This window comes from Elephas maximus, chromosome 3 (genome assembly GCF_024166365.1).
Source record: "Elephas maximus indicus isolate mEleMax1 chromosome 3, mEleMax1 primary haplotype, whole genome shotgun sequence".
Lineage (NCBI taxonomy): Eukaryota > Metazoa > Chordata > Mammalia > Proboscidea > Elephantidae > Elephas > Elephas maximus.
In genome coordinates, this window is record NC_064821.1 from 212,234,796 (window position 1) to 212,261,198 (window position 26,403).

At 40.7% G+C, this 26,403-nt stretch overlaps 1 protein-coding gene across 1 annotated transcript in view; it reads right to left on the reverse strand.

Moving 5' to 3' along the window:
- LOC126073953 (putative dimethylaniline monooxygenase [N-oxide-forming] 6) overlaps positions 1–23,089 on the reverse strand; it is a 29,127-nt gene extending 6,038 nt beyond the window's left edge. The window contains 5 exon segments of the mRNA XM_049881250.1: positions 3,735–3,934; positions 6,492–6,627; positions 7,846–8,012; positions 14,627–14,815; positions 22,958–23,089. Of these exon segments, the coding sequence (XP_049737207.1) occupies positions 3,735–3,934; positions 6,492–6,627; positions 7,846–8,012; positions 14,627–14,815; positions 22,958–23,089 (824 nt within the window).
- Between the last annotated feature and the right edge of the window lie 3,314 nt (positions 23,090–26,403).

Consider the following 26,403-nt stretch of genomic DNA (forward strand, 5'->3'; position numbering starts at 1 on the left):
CTCTTGTGGTGATTTCTTTCCTATTGCCTGTAACAATCCTTAAGAATTTCAGTCTGAAGTATGGCCCCTGAACACCCTTTCTGCTCAGCCATGAAGTCATTCCTGAGGTTCACCCTTCAGCCAAAGATTGAACAGACCCATAAAAAAATGAGACTAAAGGGGCACACCAGCCCTGGGGTAAGGACTAGAAGGCAGAACGGGACAGGAAAGCTGGAAATAAGGGAACCCAAGGTCGAGAAGGGAGAGTGTTGTTATGTTGTGGAGTTGTTAACCAATGTCATAAAACATTATATGTACTGTTTAACGAGAAACTAGTTTGTTCTGTAAACGTTCATCTAAAGTACAATTAAAAAAAAAAAATTTTAGTCTGAGCTGCCTCTTTTACCTCCTTGAAACTTGAAGATTCTCTCATGGGTACTTATACTGTTCATGTAAGAGGTTCACCAAATGAGAATAAAATAAATTCCTAGATGTAATAAAGTGGTTAAGAGTACAGAGTCTGGAGCCAGATGGCCCACGTTTATAACCCAGCTTCATCTCTTATTAGCTGTTACTTCTCTGTTTCCTTCTCTGTAAAATGGGGATAATGATAGAATCTGCCTCACAGGGTTGAAGATCAAATGAACAATTATCTATAAAGCACTTGAAAGAGTGACTGGCACATAAAGCACCGTATTACAATTTTAAGGGATTGTCTTATGTGGAGAAATCAGACTTGCATTGTTGGGATGTTTTATTGCCATGTTTGGTTTTGTTTCACCAGCTGTGGTAACAAAAGAAAGTAAAAAAAGTACAACAACCATAATACTGCACTTCAGTTAACAAAATTCTACAAATGATATTTTTCTTGATGACATATTTCATTTTGAGTTAAGTATCCTTTTGCAACTCCGAAATTTCCTCCAAGTATCTCAGATACAAAGAAATTTTGTAAACCTTGGAATTTGCTTCTATACTTCCACAACTTTTTCCAACTCTATAATTCTGCAACCTCGCCTTTTACCTTACAAGGTGGCAAAATCTAGGTCATCTAAACCTGTCCTTTTTACCCTCTGTCCCCCCACCATTCACACATGAAAGAGAGGAGAGAGAAGACATCATTAACAAATAGGGGAATTATAAACCCTTTTTTTGTTGGTTTTTTTTTTCCAGAGGGGGAGCTTAGTTCTTGGAAAGAATGGATTTCCAAAACTACGTTTGATTGCCTAGATGGCAAAGCCAAAATATAATTCGCACTTGTACTCTTACAAGACAAAAAACTCTGAACCAACTCAGACTTCAAAATTAAAATAAGCATAATTTTAAATGCATAACATCAACATTGTTCCCTTTCAACCCCTTTAGGGATTGTTAATGGACTTAATTGTGTCCTCCAAAAATATATGTTGTAAATCCTAACCCCTACAACCTGTGTTATGCAGATGACACAACCTTGCTTGCTGAAATTGAAGAGGACTTGAAGTGCTTCCTAATGAAGATCAAAGACCACAGCCTTCAGTATGGATTACACCTCAACATAAAGAAAACAAAAATCCTCACAACTGGACCAGTAAGCAGTAAGCAACATCACAATAAATGGAGAAAAGATTGAAGTTGTCAAGGATTTCATTTTACTTGGATCCACAATCAACAGCCATGGAAGCAGCAGTCCAGAAATCAAAAGGTGCATCGCATTAGGCAAATCTGCTGCAAAAGATCTCTTTAAAGTGTTGAAAAGCAAAGATGTCACCTTGAAGAATAAGGTGTGTCTGACCCAAGCCATGGTATTTTCAGTCACATCACGTGCATATGAAAGCTGAGCATTGAATAAGGAAGACCAAACAAGAATTGACCCCTTTGAATTGTGGTATTGGCGAAGAATATTGAATATATCGTGGACTGCCAAAAGCAGGAACAAATCTGTCTTGGAAGAAGTACAACCAGAATGCTCCTTAGAAGCAAGGATGGTGAGACTGCGTCTTACATACTTTGGACATGTTATTAGGAGGGACCAGCCCCTGGAAAAGGACATTATGCTTGGTAAAGTACAGGGTCAGCGGAAGAGAGGAAGACCCTCCATGAGATGGATTGACACAGAGGCTGCAACAATGGACTCAAGCATAGCAACGATTGTGAGGGTGGTGCATGACCAGGCAGTATTTTGTTCTGTGGTACATAGGGTCTCTGAGTCAGGACCCACTTGACAGAACCTAACAACAACAATATACCTGTGGATGTAATACCATTTGGAAATAGGGTTTTCTTTGGTGTATTAATGAAGTCGTATCAGTGTATGATGTGTCTTACGCCAATAACTTTTTACATATAAAACAAAGCACAAAATGGGGGAAAGACAGATGCCATGGGGAAATCTCCCAGGAACCCAGGAATAGAAGCTAAAAGAGACAAGTGTCTCCTTCCAGAGCCCAAAGAGAGAGACTTCCTCTAGAGCCGATACCCTGAATTCTGACTTCTAGCATCCCAAACTGTGAGAAAATAATTTCTGTTTTTTAGAACCACCTATTTGTGGTATTTCTGTACATCAGCACTAGGAAACTAGGACAGTGATACAGCAACCTGAAAGACTTGGTAGAATAAATGCTTTGGAAAGAGGGCTTGTCTCCTAACTTGTCTTTTGGTATTCAGATTCACAGCTTTCACTTACTTTTCCTTTGTTTCTCTGAATAAAACTTTTTTGCTAATATAAGTCAAAAGATGACATTTCTTAGTGAATTTTTTTTTCATACCTACTTAAATATTCTTTTTCCATCGATATTCCCGGTTTTCTACCTAGAATGGCTTCCTAATGAGTAGGTTTTGAGATTTCTTTATGGAGAGGTAACTAGGCAAGCGTTATTAATTTTACAGGCTAGAGCAGCCTTGTGAGTCTCTACTGCCTCACATGTTCCGTACCTCCTGCCTATTCTGCAAAACCATCAACCCTTTAGGGATGGAGGGGATGTGTACTTTTGTTTTGTGACTGCCTACTTGTTGAGACAGGTTGATTAATAGTACTTTGTTAATTGCTGCTTAGAATTATAAAATTTGAGACTAATAAGAACCAGTGTTTGTAAAGCTTTACAGTTTACAAGGTAATTTTTCTATGTTTTATCTTACTATCACAACAGTCCTGAGGAGTAGGTATTATTATTGCTATCCCCGTTCATATTCGCCTTACACGTGAAAGGTCACTGGTTATAAACTAGGTGGAAACAGTTGCTTTTTGGAGCCCTGGTGGTGTAGTGGTTGACAGCTTGGCTGCTGACCAAAAGGTTGGGAGTTTGAATTCACCAGCTACTTCTTGGAAACCCTACTTGGCAGTTGTACTCTGTTACAGGGTTGCTATGAATCAGAATGGACTCTACGGTAACAGGTTTGGCTTTTTTTTTGTTTATCCCTCATTTATCCACAAGCATGGACAAGATATTTCCTAAACAATTTGTGTTGTCTCAGCCAGTGGATGAATGAGTGGCATAAGCCTCAAAGTTCTATGTTATAGCTTGTAGCTGCCATAAATTAGTCCTGCATGTTAGGTGATCTAGCTGCCTGCTCCATCCCCATTGTGGAGCTATAGATATTATGGGTTCTTTTCACCACCCTTTCCCTGCTAGACTAACTTTAATGAGACTTTCACTGTATATGTAGGTCTCCGGGCATACTCTGTCACCTCTGCGGTCCTTAATTCAATCCTTCAAATTAAATTTAAACTAGTTCCTCACTTTTTTGAATAATAAAATATGTATTATTTGTAGTACCCATTTAAAGGCATGAGGCCGTAGTTCTTACGCTTAAACCATGTGTTCATATTCTTGACATATAACCAGTCAGAGACAAATGGAGGAAGGGCATTCTGGAGAAAGGATGTAAAGCGGGTAACACACACCATGTCCCAAGGATAGCCATCATCCCAAACCCGACTCATGACCCAGGAACCACTTCTGGTGCTGATCATGACCTGGTGAGTGAAAGGCAACATAGATTTTAGTATCACTCTGTAAGAAATAAGCAACACAACACAATTCTGAAGGGTACTTTTCCCATATATTCCCTCAATATACAGGTAGGAGCACTTTTAAAGAGGTGGATTAAGATGAATTGTCCATAATTAAAACTAGGAAGAGTTAGGACTATTCCTTCTCACCATTCCAGAGGGCTAGTGCCTAGTTGTTGAAAGAGTTAGAACCATCTTGCAACAAAATGGCTCTGTATTCAACTTATAGACTCAGAGACTAAAATGGCAGGTCAGTGGTGGTGGTAGGTGGGCTTGGCTGGGGAGAATGTAGCTAAATCACTTGCTGAAATTAGTCTGAGGAGATGCCAAGGATTTAATTCTGTTTTCTGCTTTCTCTTTGTATTCCCTAGTCTCTTTTTCCAGTCCTCCTGAATACCCATGCTCTACTTGGCATCCCAAACCAAGGAAGTTGTCTCAGTCCTGAGAGCCTGGGTCTTGTCAAGTTTAAAAAGTAGGCACCCAATCTGTGAGGGGAAGAATTCCTTTATTCAAAGAATTTGGTCTTTGTTTTTGGTTCCTGGGAGGTTACCTTTAAATCTTTGAATATCCCTAGTGATTAGAATATCTTTGTTATTTGTGTAGAGCAACTGGAACACACCTGACAGGTTACACCAATGAAATGACTCAGGTTTGGGGCTGGCAATGCCAGAAAGATCCAGTGATAGTGATATCAGCCCAGCCTCTGGGAAGAGGAGTAGAGACTGAATTTAGTTATGTGACCAATGATTCAATCAATCATGCCTACATAATGAAACTCCAATACAAACTCTGGAATTGAGGCTTGAGGGAGCTTCCTGGTTAGGGAAAGACACTACTGTATGGGAGGGTAACACAGAATCTTTGGGACATGGAAACTCTGTTTGAAACCCTCTTAGGCCTTGCCCTATGCATCACATCTCGATACTAGTCCTGATTTACGTCCTGTGTAACAAAGCTGTGATTATAAGTATAGTACTTTCCCAAGTTTAGGGAGTCACTCTTGCCAATTATCAAACCCAAGGGGACAGGGAACTACTGAATTTGTAGCTGGCAGGACAGAAGTGGGGGTGTTCTGGGGACCCCCAAACTTATGATTGGTATTTAAGTTCTTGGGCTGACTTCACATTCTGGAGGACTGTGCCCCTGATGGTGTGAGATCTGACCTAACTCTGGGTGGCTAGGGTCAGAAGAAGAACTGCATTTGCAGGTAGTGTCAGAGAAGACATTTAGGAATTGGTGTCAAAAAGGTACAGACACCTTATCATCTTTGTAGTATTTCAAGGGAACTTTACTTTTAAAAGATTTCTTAGGTTTTCTTTATATCTTGTTTAAAGATTTATTTATTGAGTACATTTTCTTAAAAAAAAAAAAAGATTCTTAAGGGTCTACTGGTCATGTGAGACAGCCTGGAGTCCTGTGGGAAGCCTTCCTTGACTTCATCCAGGCTGTTAGGTTTCCTTTTCAGGGTGCTGCAAACATCATGCCTAACTCCATTGGGAGACTCAGTACCTTCTTTTGTGATGACTTGTGTACCTGTTACCTCCACTTGCTCCTGCTGACTGGTTCTTAAAGTCAGGAACTACTTAGTCTAGTTTATTTCTGGTTCCCCAGAGCTGAGCATAGTTCTGACACATAATAGTGGCCAGTATTTGTTGAGCACCTGTTGTTGGATGAATAAATGATAGCAAGAAACAGTATTTGTTGAGCACCTGTTATTGGATGAATAAATGATAGCAAGATCTGTGTGTCGTCCAGATCTTCAGGGTGGTAAACACAGTCCTTTTTGCATGGTCCAAAAAATCAATAAAAATAAAATCAAACCCATTGCCGTAGAGTCAATTCCAACATAAGAAATACCATTAAATAAAGGTAGAAGCAGACTAGCAATTAGTCTATGCGGAGGTAATCAGAGCATAAAATTAAAACAACACACACACATTCATATGCACATACACACTCACACATGTACCTCTGGTTCCAGCAGAATGTACTTCCTTACTAGCATGGGCCATATTACCTTACTTCAAGTGAGAACATCTCATATTCTCCTTGATTTAAAGGATATATACAAAAGGACTGCCAGAAAAACAAACAGATCTATCTTGGAAGAAGGACAGCCAGAATGCTCCTTTGAAGCGAGGATGACAAGACTTTGTCTCACGTACTTTGGACGTGTTATCAGGAGGGACCAGTCCCTGAAGAAGGACATCATGCTTGGTAAAGTAGAGGGTAAGTGAAAAAGAGAAACCCCCTCAACGAGATGGATTGACACAGTGGTTACAACAACGGGCTCAAGCACAACAATGATTGCAAGGATGGCATACGACCAGGCAGTGTTTCTTTCTGTTGTACACAGGGTCACTATGAGTTGGAATCGACTGGACAGCACCTAACAACAACAATACAAAAGGTCGATCCCTTGCAGAATGATGTGGCAAACACTATAGCAGTGCCGAGGCTGTTGATTTAGTAGCATAGGCCTAACATAGATTTGTTTCCCGAAACACCTTCAGTCATGTACCTGTGCAGCCAGACTACTGAGCTCAACGGCAATGTCGCATCCTGAGTTCCCCAGGCCAATCACTAGCACCCTCTTCCCCTTGAAGGCTTCTCGGTCTTTATAGTTACGGCTGTGGAGGTAGTTGCCTTGAAATTTTCTAGGCCTATGTGGAACACGAGGAGTGGTTTAAGCTGATTCTCACATGAAATTATGAACACTCACTTTTTCAATGTTTTTCTTTTTTGGCCTTTTATTATCAGTCTTAATTAAAAAAAAAAATTTCTAGTTGAAATGCTTTTACCCTTTCAGTGGTTTTTGATACTAAGTCCCTGAATAATTACTGTTAGTACCTTAAAAACAAAAACATGTGACCTTACAGTTTGATAATAATAACAGCCAATATTTATTGAGTACTTACTGTGGGTTAGGCCCTCTGCTAAATGGTTTACATATTTTAACTCATTTAATCTTGATAATATCCTTGAATGGTAGGTACCAGAATTACCCCTATTTTAAAAGATAAGGAAATTGAGGCAAAGAAGTCAAGTGACTTGCCTAAGATCATGTGATAAGGAATTAGTGGAATAAGGAATTGCACCCAGTTATTCTCAGCCTACGCTTGAAAAACAAACAAAAAACCCTTTGCCCACACTCAGAACCACTAAATATACTGCCTTATAACATTACTGGTTGTAAACTTCTGTCCTTGACCTCCACCATTTTTTCGTTCACTTTAGCCTGTGAAAACCATGCCTTGAGGTAGGAACTCTAATATCTTTGAGGGTGCATGTGCTCCTAGAACAAGGAAGGAAGGAAAAGAAAGAAGGGAGGGAGGGAAGAAGAGAAAAAGGAATAAAGGGATGAAGGAAGGAAGGTAGGTTGCTGTGTATTGTATTTACTTGATTTTGCCACTTTGGGGTAGTATTGGAGAGCCTCCCCCAATGCCAACACACAATCACTGAGATTTCTAAAGTTAATTTGCAAATTGTGGCTATAGAAGGAATTAGAAAATCCAGATTTCCCCTATAAGTAACATAAGAAAATGGAACGTTTTGGTGGCTGAACTCTACTTCTTTGGATGTTACTCTGCCCAGAGACTCCAGGAGTAGTCAAGACTTATACTTGAGTTACTTTCTCTAAACTTAGAAACTTTGTCATAGTCTCTGATCTATGACTTATAGGTTTTTTAATTCTTTTAAGATATGGGTTTAGAAGGCCATTTATTACTGTATTTCACGTATTATCAGGCTTAAAAGATTTTTTGTTTAAATCTTTGGTGCCTTAAAAATAATCATTACATACAATCTTTGTAAAAATCTGTCTGAATTCTTGATGTTTGTGCATAAGTCCCCAGATTAATATATAATTTCCAGACTTACCAGGAAAGGAATTAGTTGGCAGATTGGGGTATACATGATGTCCTGAACAAATCATTACAGCATCAAAAGTAGTAGATTCCTGTTTCCCATCCTTTTCAATAACAATATCCCGTTGGCCAGTGACTAAGAAACTGGGACATTTCTTTATACTGGAAACCAGGGTCTTAAAACAAACAAAAAGAAATGATTTCTGTTTATAATACTATGTTATTATTATTATTTTTTTTTATTGCAGTATTTCTTTGGAGGAAATAATTGTTATGCACTCTTCTGGTCATTGAGGAATGTATGGAAAGACATTAAAATAGGAATCACAGTGAACCTTCAGTGATTCCTCAAATCTCATAAGGAAAATTACTCACTGGGGTATATTCACCTTTTCACATAGAATTAATAGATTTGGGGTAAATAACACTTAGTATTCTTGTGAAACGTGCTGTGGAACAAATTCATGTTTTGTTTTCTTACTGCTATTCTCTATTGGCATCCATAGATAATTCCTTTTCTGACCTCACATTCCGTCTACTCAATAAATAGGGGAATTTCTCAAGGTTCAATCCTTGGTCCCTCCTTTGCTTTGTGTATATACTAGCCGTTGGGAACATTAGCCACTTGCCTAGTATCAGTATGTATATACAGCATTGGTCTTCCTTCTATTATCCAGACCAGCTTTACCTTTCCATTTCCAGGGCATAACGCTTCCTCAAATGTAGTGTATTTATGATAGAACTACTCCTGTTTTCCCTGAAACTGGCTGCTGACTTTCATATTTCTCGTAATGAGGGCATGAACCTCCCAATCATCTGCTTCAAACTCACCATCTGTTTTGACTGATACTTCTCCATTCTTGCCTTATGCCTAAGCAATCATTTCCCTCAGGATCTTACTTTCTTTTCCTTTCTATGACTGCTAACACTGCCTTGATTCAAGTCCTTATCACTCCATTGCATGGACTCCTGCCCTGTCTCTAGTCTCCGATTTCCTAAAGCCATCCCTTCGTGCTGCTTGTCACGTGTTTCTAAAATGCCATGTTGATTCAGTGTTCCCTGCTCAAAGCTATTTCTGTTACCTCACAGCTTATAGGATTCTTTCCACATTTCTGATGCTATAATGCAAAGCCTGCACAATTCTATCCCAGTCTACACTTCTGTTTTTTTTTTTTTTTTTTCCTGGTAGTCCCATAAACTCTTCTGGGACAGAGAATTCCAGTATTCATTCTCCACTTTTTCCTTACCAACAGAACTTTGATTTTGTTTGGAGTGGCAATATGCCCAGCAAAGGGATGTATTTCCCAGGCTCCTGTGCAAACTAGATTGGCCTATGAGATACAAACAATGTTGTTGGGTAGGTTTTTCAGAGGAATTGAGAAAGGGGACTGATTCATCTGGGAGTACATCCTTTCGCCATTCATTCTTCCTTTTTTTTCTTTTCCAGAAGGTGATTGTGATGGCTGAAGCTCCAGTAATTATCTTGGACTATGAGGCAACCTTGATGATGTAAACCTCGTGCAAACAATTGTGAAACTGAGCCCCTGAGGACTGTGGGTACCAATTTGTGGACGACTTCACCTTGGACTTCTTTTACAAGATTACAAAATAAACTTCTATCTTTTTAAAGCTACAAATACTGGTTTCCTGACACATATGCACCTTTACTTCCTTTAGAAAACTGCCTTCCCAAAAATTGTTGACTCCTGCTTCATGATAATCTCCATAGTATGTTTTACCTGTAAATTAGAACACTTTTTAACATTTTCTTCTTTTTTGGTATTGATATAAACTTTTATGTTTACTTACCCTTAATATATTTATTTTGATCTCCAATTAGATTATAAACTTCCTGAGGACTGACTGCTTCGATATATGGCACATAGCACAATACTTAGCACACAGTAGAAACTTCATTAATGTTTGTTGATATTGCTGCCATAAATTGAGGCAATAATGACAACTGGAAATTTTTATTCAACTACATTTTTGGAACTATTCCAGGTAAAGAAATTATGCAGATATAATCCCAATTATAATTTTGCTGTTTGTTTTTTTTCACTTTGCATATGTGTTCTGCATTTAATAGTAATACACTGAGGCTAACAGTTCCGAATAAATGTAAAGCATTATTATTTACAGAAATAATGCCTCTATGTCATAACTTCTAAGGCTGTTACAGTGAGACAGGCCACTTTTGTGTATACTTTCTTGCCATGGTCTTATAACTCCCACCAAAATGCTGTGTTGTCGTGGTTAGGGGCAGTTCTGTCGGCTCCGACTCATAGTGACCCAATGTACAACAGAACGAAACACTGCCTGGTTCTGCGCCGTCATCACAATCATTGTTATGCTTGAGCCAATTGTTACAGCCACTGTGTCAATCCATCTTCCTCATTTTCACTGACTGTCTATTTTACCAAGCATGATGTCTTTCTCCAGGGACTGGTCCCTCCTGGAAAACATGTCCAAAGTATGTGAGATTTAGTCTCACTATGTTTCAAATGAGCATTCTGGCTGTACTTCTTCCAAGATGTTCTTCTAGCAGTTCATGGTATATTCAACATTCTTCACCAACATCACAATTTAAAGGTGTCAATTCTACTGTCTTCCTTATTCATTTTTCAGCTTTCTCATCCGTATAAGGCAATTGAAAACATCATGGCTTGGGTCAGGCGCACCTTAGTCTTCAGGGTGACATCTGTGTTTTTCAACACTTTAAAGAGGTCTTCTGCGCAGATTTGCCCAATGCAATGCATCTTTTGATTTTCTGACTGCTGCTTACATGGGTGTTGATTGTGGATCCAAGTAAAATGAAATCCTTGACAACTTCAATCTTTGCTCCCTTTATCATGATGTTGCTTATTGGTCCAGTTGTGAGGATTTTTGTTTTCTTTATGTTGAGGTGTAATCTTTACTGAAGGTTGTGGTCTTTGATCTTCATCATTAAGTGCTTCAAGTGCTCTTCACTTTCAGCAAGCAAGGTTGTGCCATCTGCATATCTCAGTTTGTTAATGAGTCTTTCTCCAGTCCTGATGCCATATGGTTCTTCATATAGTCCAGCTTCTTGGATTATTTGCACAGCATACAGACTGAATAAGTATGGTGAAAGGATACAACCCTGACACACACCTTTCTTGACTTTAAACTGTGTAATATTCCCTTTTTCTGTTTGAAAGACTGCCTCTTGATCTATGTGCAAATTCCTCATGAGCACAATTTAGTATTCTAGAATTCCCATTCTTTGCAATATTTCCATAATTTGTTTTGATCCACACAGCCAAATGCCTTTGCCTAGTCAATAAAACACAGGCAAACATCCTTCTGGTGTTCTCTGCTTTCAGCCATGATCTGTCTGACATCAGCAATGATATCCTTTGTTCCAGGTCCTCTTCTGAACCTGGCTTGAATATCTGGCAGTTTCTTGTCAATATACTGCTGCAACCGCTTTTGAATGATCTTCAGCAAAATTTTACTTACATGTGGTATTAATGATATTGTTTGATAATTTCCACATTCTGTTGCGTCACCTTTCTTTGGAATGGTTACAAATGTGGATCTCTTCTTGTCAGTTGGCCTGGTAGCTGTCTTCCAAATTTCTTGGCATAGATCAGTGAGCACCTCCAGTGCTGAATCCATTTGTTGAAATATTTCAATTGGTGTTCCGTCAATTCCTGGAGCCTTGTTTTTGGCCAATGCCTTCAGTGCAGCTTGGACCTCTTCCTTCAGTGCCATCGTTCTTGATCATATGCTACGTCCTGAAATGGTTGAATGTTGACCAATTGTTTTTGGTACAATGACTTTATGTATTCTTTCCATCTGCCTTTTGATGCTTCCTGCATTGTTTAATATTTTCCCCGTAGAATCCTTCAACATTGAAACTATCTCAAGGCTTGAATTTTTTCAGCTTGAGAAACACTGAGCATGTTCTTCCCTTTTGTTTTTCTGACTCCAGGTCTTTGCACATGTCATTATAATACTTTACTTTGTCTTCTTGAGTTGACCTTGGAAATCTTATGTTCAGCCATTTTGCTTCATCATTTCTTCCTTCTGCTTTAGCTACTCTACATTCAAGAGCAAGTTTCAGAGTCTCTTGACATTCACTTTGGTCTTCTCTTTCTTTCCTGTCTTTTTTAATGATCTTTTGCTTTCCTTATGTATGATGCTCTTGATGTCCTTCCACAGCTCATCTGGTCTTTGGTCATTAGTATAAAATGCATCAAATCTATTCTTCAGATGGTCTCAAATTCGGGTGGCATATACTCAAGGTCGTACTTTGGCTTTTGTGGACTTGTTCTAATTTTCTTCAACTTCAGCTTGAACTTGTAAATGAGCAATTGATGGTCTGTTCCACAGTCGACCCCTAGCCTTGTTCTGACTGACTATGTGGTGCTTGTCCATTGTCTCTTTCCACAAATATAGTCAGTTTGATTTCTGTGTATTCCACCTGGTGAGGCCCACAGGTATAGTTGCCGGTTATGATGGTGACAAAGGATATTTGCAATGAAGTCATTGGTCTTGCAAATTTTTCTCATGCAATCTCTGGTATTGTTTCTGTCACCAAGGGCATATTTTCCAACTACCAATCCTTCTTTCTTTCCACCTTTCGCATTCCAAATCCAGTAATTATCAGTGAGTTTTGATTGCATGTTTGATCAATTTCAAACTGAAGAAATTGGTAAAAATCTTCAATTTCTTCATCTTTGGCCTTAGCAGTTGGTGTGTAAATTTGAATAATAGTTGTATTAACTGGTCTTCCTTGTAGGCGTATTGATATCATCCTATTACTGTCAGCATTGTACTTTGGGATAGATCTTAAAATGTTCTTTTTGACGATGAATGTGATGCCATTCCTCTTCAGGTTGTCAACCTCTCCATAGGAAACTATATGATTATCCAATTCAAAATGGCCAATATCAGTCCATTTCAGCTCCCTAAGGCCTAGGATATTGATTTTTATGCGTTCCATTTCATTTTTGATGATTTTCAATTTCCGTAGATTCATACTTCGTACATTCCATGTTCTGATTATTTATGGATATTAGCAGATGTTTCTTCTCATTTTGAGTCATGTCACATCCACAAAAGAAGGTCCTGAAAGCTTGACTCCATCCACATCATTAAGGTCAATTCTACTTTGAGGAGGCAGCTCTTCCCCAATCATTATTTTGGGAGCCTTCCAGCCTGAAGGGCTCATCTTCTGATACTATATCAGCAATGTTCCACTGCTGTTCATAATGTTTTCACTGGCCAATTTTTTCAGAAGTAGACTGCCAGGCCCTTCTTCCTAATCTGTGTTAGTCTGAAAGCTCTGCTGAAACCTGTCTACCAAAGATGACCCTGCTGGAGTTTGAAACACTGGTGGCAAAGCTTCTAGTATCACAACAACATGTAAGCCACCACAGTATGACAAACTGACATACACATGGAGGAAAGGCTGGGTGGGAGTATGCAAATGATGGCTTGTGGCCCACCAGTGGGATTGGATAACTTGGTCTTAATGTAAATAAGGAGCATGGCACATTTGTGGGGGTGGTACCATGCAAATAAGTTGCATGGAACCCTAATAAGTGGATTGGACAGTTTTGGCATCCTGCTGGGCTTAAAAGAGAGCCAATTCCAGGCAGAGTGGGACCTAACTACCACCAAGAAGCAGAGATGGGAGCGAAGTGTGTCCTTTGGACCTGGGATCCCTGTGCTGAGACCCTCCTTGACCCAGGATACAAAGAGAGAGAAAGCTGTAACACTGAAGACGGCAAGATGGCAAGAGGCAGTGGCAGAGAAATGGCAGCAGCAGAGACAGCAGAACCAGGAGACTGGCAGGAGAAAGGCTGTAAGCTTCCATGCCAGTGGAGCGAGAAAGCTGATGCCTTCAGGTGGAAGGCTTACTGGCAGAGTGCAGTGCCTCTGGGTACTTACTGGTAGAGCTATAAGAGCTTTGTAACAATTATCCAAGAAGGGCAGAGGCCAAGCTGGCTCAAGAGGCTCTTTGGGGAGCTGAGGGCCCGAGAGCGACACAACTGCAGCATGGCTGAGAAAAGGCTGTCCTGGTGGAAGAACTGCATCCTCAGCTTTGTGAACTTGAATCGTAACCGGTTACTTCCCTAATAAACCCCACAACTGTGGGTATGATCTATGAGATCTGTGTGACCATTGCAAAGAATAAATGAACCCAGGAGAAAAGTAGGGAGCCCCTTGGGAGGGATGTTTGGAGGGTGGATGTATGCCTGACCTCTGTTTCATAAGAATCAGCCTGGGGCTGTTGCCACTGCTGCTGATGATGATTCTTCCCCTCCTGAAGTTAGGGGAGGTCAGATGCTGCCTCCGTGCCATTCTTACAGCTCTATAAGGGGAAATCTAATAAATTAAGTGTGTGAAAGATGAGGGCTATGACTATGTTAATCATTCAATGAAATTGTTACTATCTTTGTAATGGCAGAACTTTTAATGAATACCATGTTTTCTTGAACCACAACTCATTGGCGCTGAATTCATGGAAGTAGAGAATCTGGGATTGTTTCTAGAACATTACAGCATATGACTGGGAAGTATACTGTGATGGTATAGCTGCCTCTAGTATTTTCTATGGTATTTTAAAAGCCCTCTGAGACTAGTGGAGAACAAATCCAGGGGGGGAAAAAAAGTAGTAGTTGAATATAATCTGAACTCACATTTGATTGGTGAGGTGTCCAAACTTCTGGCTTTGATTTCTGCCGGGGTGCTGTATCCTTACTTCTCCTCTAACTCATACACATGTTGATACCAATGACACCAGTTATGAGGTCCCTACCTCAGACTGTATGTATCTGAGAAGATTCTTCTTTTGAGCAAATGCCTTTATGTACTCCTGGATCTTGCTGTGGTGCATGTAGTTAGGATAGTCATCAGGGTAAGGGAAATCTGGAAAGTACATCATTTCTTTGGAAGAATTGGTGAACTCAGACTGGAAAATGCTGGCTCTGCCTTCCTCTGGCTGGTCCTAGGAAGAATAACAAAGCTTTAAAAATAAGTCCAAAATGGTGGACCCCTTAATGAATATGCAATTCTTGGTTGCCTGAAAACTTCTAATATTAAAAAAAAAAAATTACAAGCTCTCTGTAAGTTCTAAAATGGAAAGCCCTTAGTACAGCACCTAACACAGAGTTAGAAAGCTCTTTCCACATTAGTCCTCTTACTCGAAGTATCCCCAGTGTTGTTGTTATTTGCCGTCCTGTCGATCCTGACTCGTAGTGACCGCATGTGTTACAGAGTATAACTGCTTCGTAAGGTTTTCTTGGCTGTAATCTTTTTTTTTAAATTGTGCTTTAAGTGAAAGTTTATAAATCATGTCAGTCTGTCATACAAAAATTTATACACACCTTGCTATATACTCCTAGTTGCTCTCCCCTCAAAGAGACAGCACACTCCTTCTTTCCACTCTTTATTTTTGTGTGCATTCAACCAGCCTCTGACTCCCTCTGCCCTTCCGTCTCCCATCTAGACAGGAGCTGCCCACATAGTCTCATGTGTCTACTTGATCTGAGAAGCTCACTCCTCACCAGTATCGTTTTCTATTCCATAGTTCAGTCCAATCCCTGACCAAAGAGTTACCTTTGGGAATGGTTCCTGTCCTGGGCCAACAGAAGGTCTGGGGACCATGACCACTGGGGTCCTTCTAGTCTCAGTCAGACCATTAAGTCTGGTCTTTTTATGAGAATTTGGGGTCTGCATCCCACTGTTCTCCTGCTCCCTCAGGGGTTCTCTGTTGTGTTCTCTGTCAGGGCTGTCATTGGCTGTATTGACTGTAATCTTAATGAAAGTAAATTGCCAGGCCTTTTCTTCTGCAGTACCTCTGGGTGAGTTTGAACTGCCATCCTTTATGTTAACAGTTGAGCACAAACCGTTTGTGTCACTTAGGGATTTTACCCCTTTTATTAAAATTAGCTGTCTTTATAATCACTTAAATTTTTCTTTCTTTTTTCTATCACCAGCACTGATTCTGATCTCATACTCATGTTAAAAAAACACAACAAAAATGCCCAGCGGAGACTGTGACTTTTAGCCTATTTGATTTGCTTTGTAGAGTTTGGAGGAGCACTGGTGGTACCGTTGAGATAGAGCCCCCACAGTGCAGTATTAAAAAGCATGTTTTTTTTTTTTTTTTTTTGCGCCTGGCTTCCTCCCCTACAGTGTAGTATTAAAAATCCTGTTTCCTTTGCTGGGCTTCCTCCCTGTCAAGCTCTGCGTTTGAATCCTGCTTTTGCTTGGAGGTTCTATGTAAACCCCATTGCACCCGAGTAGTATGATTAAGAATGTTGCGGATGTAACTTGTGTGAAGCCCCTACTTGTAAAACCCTTTAAAAATAACTTGCTTGTCTGCCCTTGGTGAGCAGTCTTGGCAGCAGCACCTCCAACTGACTCCTTTTTCTTATACAACGAAATAAACGTGCCTTTCCTGTTTTCCCACCTCGGTCTCTCGTTTATCGGCCAATACAAGTCATGCTGAGCAAGAACCTGGGGTTTCGGTCTGGTAGCACAGTGGTTAAGCATTCAGCTGCTAACAGAAAGTTTGGCAGTTCAAACCCACCAGCCGCCCTGGGAGAAAGATGTGGCAGTCTGCCTTGGAAACCTTACAGGGGACAGTTCCACCATGTCCTATAGGGTTGCTGAGTTGGAATCAACTAAACAACAATGGGTTTTATATAGAGTTCAATGAACTCTTTCTTCAGCAGTAAGAGAACCCTTTATTGAAGTGATTTCCCAACTTTGGTGTAATCAGTATCACCTGGAAGGCTTGTTAGCCCCTCCTGGATCCCACTCCCAGATTCCCGATTTAAGAGGACCACACTTTGAGAACCTCTACTCTGTTGTACGTGAATTCTGCACGTGAGGAGTTTCTTAGCTAGTGGTATTCACTCTTCACCAAAGAAACACAGGTACCAGGGGCCTTAGAACATGTGCTAAATCTTGGCACTTCATTTTAAGGCCACTGTGACCCCAATACTCCGCAGCATGTTTTCTCCTTTTTCAAAATGCGTGACTGAGAGCTTGACATAACTAATGCCATGATGAACCTTGCCCTGCCTACCTTCTCCTTCACATACCTCTGTTAATGACTTCGTTTTGACCAAACGTTATTGACTTTGTTCTTTGTTTTAAACTGATGCAAATAACCTTTTGTTATGTCTGACCACCTGTGGCCTACAACCTCCACAGGAAAATCAGAGCCCAGGTATCTGATATGAGTATCTTTAGCCTAATGAAGAAATATCCGGCAGGGGACTACAAAGACACTTGTAACCCTTGTAAGAGTCTACATAAGCTCTAATGTTAAATTGCTCTTTGGGGCTCCATAGAGACAGCCTGTGTTGCTGCTGGGTCCCTGGTGATGTATACAACGCATTAATAAACTTTCTCACTCTTTCTGATTTGGGAGTATGTTTCATTGGCTTAGCTGCTCCAGGGCACGGACCCTAATCAGGTAACACCACTGTCATTGAATAGTGGTTTCTTTTTAGAGAAGTAGCTGAAGGCTAAATTGTAGATAAACATTTTCCGTTATAAGGACTGGATAAAAGTTCACACAGTGTGCTGCCCTGAAAATAAATTCAAAAGCTGGCAGCCTCTGCTTCCCGATATCCTGAACCCTGTGAAATGGAGGAAAGGATGGATGGCAGACTGGATTCAAATACTCTGTGTCCTTCCCCTGCTCAGTCATCTCTGGACGAGGGAGACAAAAGTGCTGGGACTTGCAAGTGGATTGAGAGGATTGTGTCTCTGGGGGTTGCTTGAGGCTTCATTGCTTCTTCTCCAGTTGAAAATAAATCCTCTTCTACTCATGGTTGCTGTATTTCTCATAAGAAGCAGATCTCAAAGGTTTTAACCTTTTTTTTAGCCTCACTTTGAAATTTCTGCTCAGGTCAGAAAAACAGTGAAGGCTCATGCTTGGCAGGTTCTCAGATTTGAGCCTTTTCTGTTCACCCACAGCAGGTGCCTTTTGTACGTGTTTGAGGAGAGGTAGAGAGGAAGTTTCTCAGCTGCCCATTGACTGATGGGAGCGGCTGAGCTGCGGGCTGGGGCTGGCTAAAGAATATGAGACTCTGCTCTGGGAAAAGAGGTGATAAAACCTTGGATTATTTCCATCTTTAAAGGCTGTCTTCTCTTTTGCCCCTTGACCCCAGCCAGTTATATAACAGGAGGAGAGAACACGTGCTTTACAGTTGCTTGGGCTGTTCTACAAATAAAGGAAGACAATTGTATTACATAACAACTGGCAGTTGCTCCATTTTCATTATTTCAATTCATGGAGTGGGTTGAGCCAGTAAGGAGGACATTAAGCTCAGACTTTGCCTCTGGCAGAGGGAACATGCCCTAGAACAAGAGATCAAACAGTTGTGGGCGTGTTATAAGCAAGCCCAAACCCGCTGCATACTCTATAGGACAGAGTAGAACTGCCCCAGTAGGGTTTCCAAGGAGCAGCTGATGGATTCAAACTGCTCACCTTCTGGTCAGCAGCCATAACTCTTAACCACTGTGCCACCAGGGCTCCACGTTCTGACCTGCTATCTTTTATTATAACTGTGTCCATCTCTCATCTTTCCCACTAGAACATAAGGGCAAGGCTAGAGACTAATTCAAGACTATTGTGCATGCATCTGTTGAATAGGAAAATTAATAACAGATATCTTACTTTGATTTTAAGGTTTTTCTTATCCAGGAAACCAAATATTAGCCTTAAAAAACCTCCCCCAAACAACAAAAGCCTATCAGGAACCATTTTATAGCAATGTAAATTTGTCTTATCCTGCTAGAAAAGGATAGCGGACAAAACATTACCTCCAAATTTAAATTTCAAAAAAGTCTCTTGGCTGCTGGTGGGTGGAAGGCCAAATTCTTAGCAGCCAAGCCAGAAGTAATCTGATACCAATAAAAGAGGAAGGCTGTGTTCAGTAAATCCTGTTAAGATTAGTCAGTGGTTGACCGCGTATATTTCTACCTCCTCTTCTCTTTGTAAACCCGTTGTACCTGGCTTCTTCTTCGAGCCATTTGCCTTTTCTGGAATTAAAATGGCCTGAATCGACTCGAGGGCACTGGGTTTTTACATGTATACAGAATAACTGCTCAGAATGAAACTCCTGTTCAAATTCCAGTGAGTTTTGATTATTTTTAACACACCCTAGCAGCCTGCCTTGATCTTCTTTTACATCCCATCTCTGCTTATCAGTCTCATTTCTGCTTGTCTAAATATCACCTTTGATTTAGGAGATAATATTGGAGCCATTATTCCCTGTCCTAAAATGTGACCCAGTTGGAGCTGGACTCACAAGGACACATCAAGTGGGCCCTGAGGTATAAACACAATAGCTAGGACAATCTTGGAAAACATCTTTTAGGGAATATTTCACACAGCACAAAATACATACTTTTGACTCAATCTTTTTCTATTAGCATTACTGAAACCCGTACCAGTGGTTATTAAGAAAGGCAATTCAAAATGTGCAATCACGGTGACTTAACAGTTTTTAGTCAATCTGTACAAAGGTGAAGGTTTCAATGGTTTTGCCCAGTTGTAACGTTAATATGTACTGATGATTCTGTAATGTCCCTTGGATTTGGACAGACATGGCTCTGGCAGCATGCTTGGCTGTTTCCTACTTTTGCCTCTTTGAATATATGCAGAAGAAAACCTTTCCTTTTGCTTTACTAAACTTTGTGATGTTTTTAACCTAGAACACCTTAGAAACACCAGCTCAAAATTCGCCTCCTTTATCACGTCATCCCTGGCCTTGATCCTTCTCACTAAACTGCAATTCATTTCTACCTCCACTAAACACCTGGTTGTTTTTACGTCCCTAATCACATATTCGCTTTGTGGTCGTTAGCTGCCATCGGGCTGACGCCAGCTCTTGGTGACCTTATGTACAACAGAATGAAATATTACCTGGTCCTGAGCCATCTTCGCAATAGTTGGTATATTTGAGTCCATCGCTGTGGCTATTGTGTCAATCCTTGGGATTGAGGGTTTCCCTTATTTTTGTTGACCCTCTACCAAACGTGATGTCCTTTTCTAGGGATTGATCATATTCACCTGTATTAGAGTTATTCTAATATTTATTTCTGCCTTTAAAATGTGGATATCTACTGTACCACTTACGTGCAGCTATGCCTAACACAGCACCCTACACGTTATATACGCAGTGTGTATTTGTTTAATGAATAAGTGGATGGATGAGTGGAAATAAAGTGCAGACAGCACTGGTTTCCTTTTCTTCCCTTTCGTAATCAAAATGATACAGGCCTATTGTACACAGTTTGTTACCCAATCTCTTATTATAGCAGCAATAAAATCTTTTGAGGACATGAGGCACTGTGTAGGATTATATGAAATGTAAAACAGGCTAACATTTAGCTTGCCAGCGTTTAAGCCCCATTTGGCTTTAATTTCTCAGAAAAAACCTGAGGTGAAAAGTTCAGAATTATCGAGTTTCTCACTTTCACAACACCTTTTGCCTAACAGAGACTTGCAAGTTGAAAGCTTATGTAACATAGGTTTCAAAAATCCCTCTCTAATAGTACGTTGTGCCAAGTAAATATTCTTAGAAAAGAAAAAAGTACGGGTGTATGTGCGTTCATGTCTCCACTGAGTCTTTGAGTAGAATTCTGTTTGTACACCATGACCTTATGGAAAAGTGACATTCTGTCTTGTGGATAACCCAGAGGGTGATCTTGTGTCTTATTGATTTGCCGTCTACTCCTTCCCTAAGTAAGCTCTCTTAACTGGCTATACTGGTTAACTCACGATCCCTTGGGTACATCCTGTTCATTGCTGCCTTTGTGTCTTTCCTCAATTGCTGATCATTCCTTCCTAGAAACCCCTCCCCAGTAGGCCACCTGGCACTGCCACACTGCTCGTGGCTGCACAAGCCTATGGGGTGCCATTCAAAGACTGATGGGAATGGCACTCTCTGGAGGTGTGCCACACAGTGGTTCTGCCTCCCTTTCCACTTTCCTCATCTAAGGACATCCTCCAGGGCTCAACTAAGTGTGAGCCCAGTAGAAAGTTCCCCTTGACCTGTGAAAGTTTCAATGGTCCACCCTCCTCTAAAATCTCAAGGTGCTTGTTGTCCACGCCATTGAGCTGACAGTCAGAAGGGCGCCTTGTTGTAAAGCTCTATAATCTCTTATCGGAAACTCTTGGAGCCAGGCATATTCTGGAATTTGTACAATTGGGATTTTGCTTCATAACGTTCCTAGTGAGGCCTGGGGCAGCACCCTGTAGTCCAGTGCAATAAAATGTCTGCAGTGAGATGAGACTATTTATTTATTCATATAAAGAGTATGAATAGTCTCATGTCAAGTCAGCTCATGTTTTGTGACCCCATGACTTCAGGACAGGTTTTGCTATCAAATGGATTTTTGCTCATTTGCTATCAAGGGATTGTGGACCTATATTATGACTTGATTTAACAAATACAGTGGAAACCATTTATGTAGCATGATTATGTCACATATTTGTCATCCCAGGATCTAGCACAGAACTCTGCCAAAACAAGTTCTCAAACAGCAACTAATTGTTGCTAAGGAGTCCTGGTGGCACAAAATAGTTAAGCTTTCAGTTGTTAACAGAAAGGTCGGCGACTCAAATCCACCTGCAGTTCCTTGGGAGAAAAGACCTGGCGATCTCCTCCCATAAAGATTACAGCCTAGGAAACCCCATAGGAGAGTTCTACTCTGTCCCATAGGATCGCTATGAGTCAGCATAGACTCGAGGGCACACAACAACAAAAATGAAGTAATAGCCATTTCATGATTTAATCTAGTCTGGTCACATCTCCCTGAGCCAGAAATGTAAATAAAGAAAATTGAACTCTTAAAAAAAAAGTGAACTCTTGATTACTCTGTAATACAAAATAAAAAATAATTGCCCTTATATCTCATACAATACTTCTGCGGTTACAGGTCAAAAAATAAAAGGGGGGAAAAAAAAAACTCATGAGATGACGAGAAATGTGCTCCAAGTTAGCACCGATCCACTCTGTTGGAGCAACCTGTTGTTGCAGTTAGGCAACAACTGAGAGCAGAGCAGAATGTGGTTACAAGATGAATGATGTGGATAGAGCGTCTTCAAACCAAATATGTATCTTCTACACCTAGTCAGAATGACTGCGAAGTTCAGAATGGAAAGGCTAGAAGCTTCCTAACACCTGGCCTTTGGAATTTTAAAATTTCTGTTTATAATGAATATTTCCTGATTATATTATTTATAGGACAAAGACCCTGAATGACCATCACTTTTCTCTCTATGTTTTCGTCCTACCAGGTGATGGTGTACAGGGTCAGTGGAAAAGGGAGAAGACCCTCAACGAGATGGATTGACACAGTGGCTGCAACGATGGGCTCAAGCATAACAAGGATTGTGGGCATGGTGCAGGACAGTGCACTGTTTTGTTCTGTTATACATAGGGTTGCTATGAGTTGGAACTGACTCGATGGCACCTAACAACAACAACAGCAGGTGATGACAGACCATTCAATAAACAAAGACACACAATAATCATTATTATTATAATTTATAACATCTGCCCAATAGATATGAAAAAAATATGAGTTAATTAAAAAATAATAGCCTGGTAGAATTGGAAGGTGCATTAGAGGCCACCCAATTTTCAACCTCTGCATTTGACAAATAAGAATTTGAGGTCCAGAAAGAGAAGGTGACTTGCCTAAAATCTACCTGCCTAGAGAACATAAGAGCTTGACTAGAGCTCAGGACCTCTAACCCCTGTCCAGGACTTTGTACCATGTTCCTGGTATTTAAGAGCAATAAGGCATAGTCTTTAGTTACATGGGAAAATGATAGCGAGGCTTGGCTAACTACTGGTGTTAGCACCTTTTACAGCCCGGAGAGCTGGGCTGTGTGTGCTGGTGACAATGTCTAATGAGCTGGCGATGCCCTTTTCAGGACTAGCCCTAATGGGAAATAGTTTTGAGCGGTCAGATATTAGTGTGATGCTGTAGGTACAATTTTACCTTTCAGGTCTGAAGTATTTTGATTCCACAACCTGGAATTTGAATTGATTGGATTTGATGTGCAGTGGAACCTGCCTTCCTCCCACTGATGTCCCAGGGATATGCCACTCACTGAGAACTTCCACAGGCCTCCAATATCACTGCTCTTCTCAAAGCAAGTGTGCTCCAGCCCCTCTTCTAGACAGCACCGTATGGAGGCCAGGCCACTGACACCAGCTCCAATGATGGCCACTCTCTTCCCCATGGTCACCTGTGGCAGGACCTGGGGAGAACTGCTTCAGGAGAGGGCCCCTTAATACTTAGGGGTTTTCAGTAGAAATAACCAGCTGGGCTTTATGTAGCAGGATTGTCCCCTAACACAAGAAGACATAGATGCAGATTAACAGCCAATGCTCTTTTTTTAAATCACTTTTCCTCTAATAAGATACTAAAGCCCATTTCTTCTCCTGATTATTCAAGATGCCAAAAATAGCAGAGTCAGTGAAGGCTAGAGCAGGAAGAATCTTGGAGATCATCAGTCCAATGCATGTAATTGCAAACTAAGCAATTCACACCCTGAGATTAGAAATTATTTCTTCAAGGTCTCCTGTTGAAAAACCCATTGCTCTCAAGTCGATTCTGTCTCATAGCAACCCTATAAGACAGAGTAGAATTGCCCCATAGAGTTTCCAAGGAGCGCCTAGTGGATTTGAACTGCAGACCTTTTGGTTAGCAGCTGTAACTCTTAACCACTACGCCACCAGGGTTTCCTTCAAGGTCTCAGAGCTAACAATTAAGTAAAGGAGTCAGAACCAGAACTCAAGCCTTCTTCCTGAAACCTACGTTATCAAATCATCCCTAGTCACTTTGAACGCTTGACTTTCAGGGGTTTTACCTCTTAACTACCTGCCTTCGTCTGCCCAGGGAACCAGCAGTTCTCTAAATGTAGAAGAGAATGGCTTTTAACAATGTCTTGATGTGAAAACTGAGGAAGGGGGAGGAATTATTAATCTTAAAGTAAACCCATTCCCTTTTTCTCGTATTTTTGTTTTTTTTTTTAGAGCCCTGGTAAAACCTGATCAGCCAGACTAGGTATGGTATGGTTAAGAGATGAACAGGAAAGGGAACAGGGAGCTGAGAAGGAAGGGCCGGGAAAGGGCAAACATGAGGCCACTGCTTCTGGTTCCAAAGAATAAACAGTGATTGATGTGTTTGGACCTGTAAGGTAAAACCCCTGGGAGATTAAGGGAGCAGTGATTCTTTTGTTTATTCTTGCTTTGGAACTATAGAACATATAAAGAATGCTATGCACCTGGACTGCAATGAAAGGTTTTGTTGTGCCAACAGTAAAAATGGTTCAATTTTCTGAAAACTTAGGAAAGCTGGATTTGAGGTTGTTGTTGTTGTTAGGTGCCATCCAGTTGGTTCCAACTCATAGCAATCCTGTGTACAGCAGAATGGAACACTGCCTGGCCCTGCGTCATCCTCACAATTGTTGCTATGTTTTAGCCCATTGTTGCAGCCACTGTGTCAGTGCATCTCATTGAGGGTCTTCTCTTTTACTGACTCTCTGCTTTACCAAACATAACGTCCTTCTCCAGAGACTGGTCCCTCTTGATAACATCTCCAAAATACCTGAGACTCACTCTCACCATCCTTGCTTCTAGGGAGCATTCTGCCTGTACTTCTTAACAGACAGGTTTGTTCATTCTGGCACTCCATAGTATATATTCAATATTCTTTGCCAACACCATAATTCAAAGGCTGCATTTCTTCTTCGGTCTTCCTTATTCATTGTCTAGCTTTAGAATGCATATGAGGTGATTGAAAATACTGTGGTGTTAAGGATTGAATTGTGTCCCCCAAAAATGTATGCCAACTCGGCTAAGCCATGATTCCAAGTATTGTGTGATTGTCCATTTTGTCACCTGATGTGATTTTTCCTATATGTTGTAAGTCCTCCCTCTATGATGTTAATAAGGCAAGATTAGAGGCAGTTATGTTAATGAAGTAGGACTCAATCTACAAGATTAGGTTGTATCTTGAGTCAATCTCTTTTGAAATATAAAAGAGAAGCAAGTAGAGAGACCAGGGGACCTCATGCCACTGAGAGTGAAGAACAAAGAAGCGAGTGTGTCCATTGGACCCTGGATCCCTGCACTGAGAAGCTCCTAGTCCAGGGGAAGATTAATGACAAGAACCCTTCTCCAGAGCCGACAGAGAGAGAAAGTCTTCCCCTGGAGCTGACCCTCTGAATTTGGACTTCTAGCCTCCTTAATTGTGAAAGAATAAATTTCTCTTTGTTAAAGCCATCCACTTGTGGTATTTCTGTCACAGCAGCATTAGATAACTAAGACACATGGCTTGGGTCAGGCACACCTTGGTCCTCAAAGTGGGGTCTTTGCTTTTTAACACTTTAAAGAGGTTTTTTGCAGTAGATTTGTTCAATGCAATACGTTATTAGATTCCTTGACTGCTGCTTCCATGGGTTCTGATTGTGGATCCAAGTAAAATGAAATCCTTGACAACTTCAATCTTTTCTCTGTGTATCATGACATTGTTTATTGGTCCAGTTGTGAAGATTTTTGTTTTCTTTATGTTGAGGCATAATCCATATTGAAGGCTGTGGTCTTTGATCTTCATGAGTATTTCAAGTCCTTTTCGCTTTCAACAAGCAAGGTTGCATCATCTGTGTATTGCAAGTTGTTAATGATTTGAAGAGCTGAGGCTATCCTAGAGATGATAAGCTTGTAAAACTAGTGAACTCAAAGGACAGAATTGTCTTTGATCCTTGTCTTTGGCCCCCTCCCACTTCTATACCTGCCTACCCTGCATCTGTTCCCTCCCTCTCTTTCTTCTTCTTCTCTTTCTCCCTCTCTTCCTTGGCTTCTTTCACTTCGCAGAGTGCCAACTGTACGTCAAGCATTATGGTAGTCTCCTGAGGTTCACAGATGAGAAGACATAGTACCTTCTACCTAGAAACATATAGTGTAACGGAGAGAGAAGATGAGGAGTGTCATAATGGAACTATGAGTCAGTGTAGTGCCAGAAGAAGCTCTAGGGGCACAGTGATTAAAGCCCTTGGCTGTTAACTCAAATGTCAGCAGTTCAAACCCACCAGCCACTATATGGGAGAAAGATGTGGCAGTTTGCTTCTGTAAATTGTAATTCCTTAAAGATTATAGCCTTGGAAACTCTATGGGGCAGTTCTACTCTGTCCTATAGGGTTTCTATGAGTTGGAATGGACTTGATGGCAGTGGGTTTTTTTTTTTTCAGTGCCAAAATGCAGGGAGGAACCCCTAAGTCCACCTAGGAGTAAGAGAAGCTTTGGGAGGAAGTGAGAAATGCTGAGTTTTGAAGGAAGAATAGATGTTACCAGGTAGACAAAGGGCAAAGAACACACTGTAGCCAGAGAGGAAGTTTATTTGTCCAAAAGCAGCGCAGAAAAGTAAGCAAACCTGATACAGTGAGCTACAATTAGTGTTACTGGACTTTAAAATTATGGGAACAGAAGATGAGTCAAACATGCAGGACATATTATGAATGAGATTGATGTACCACCTGAAGTATTTGAATAC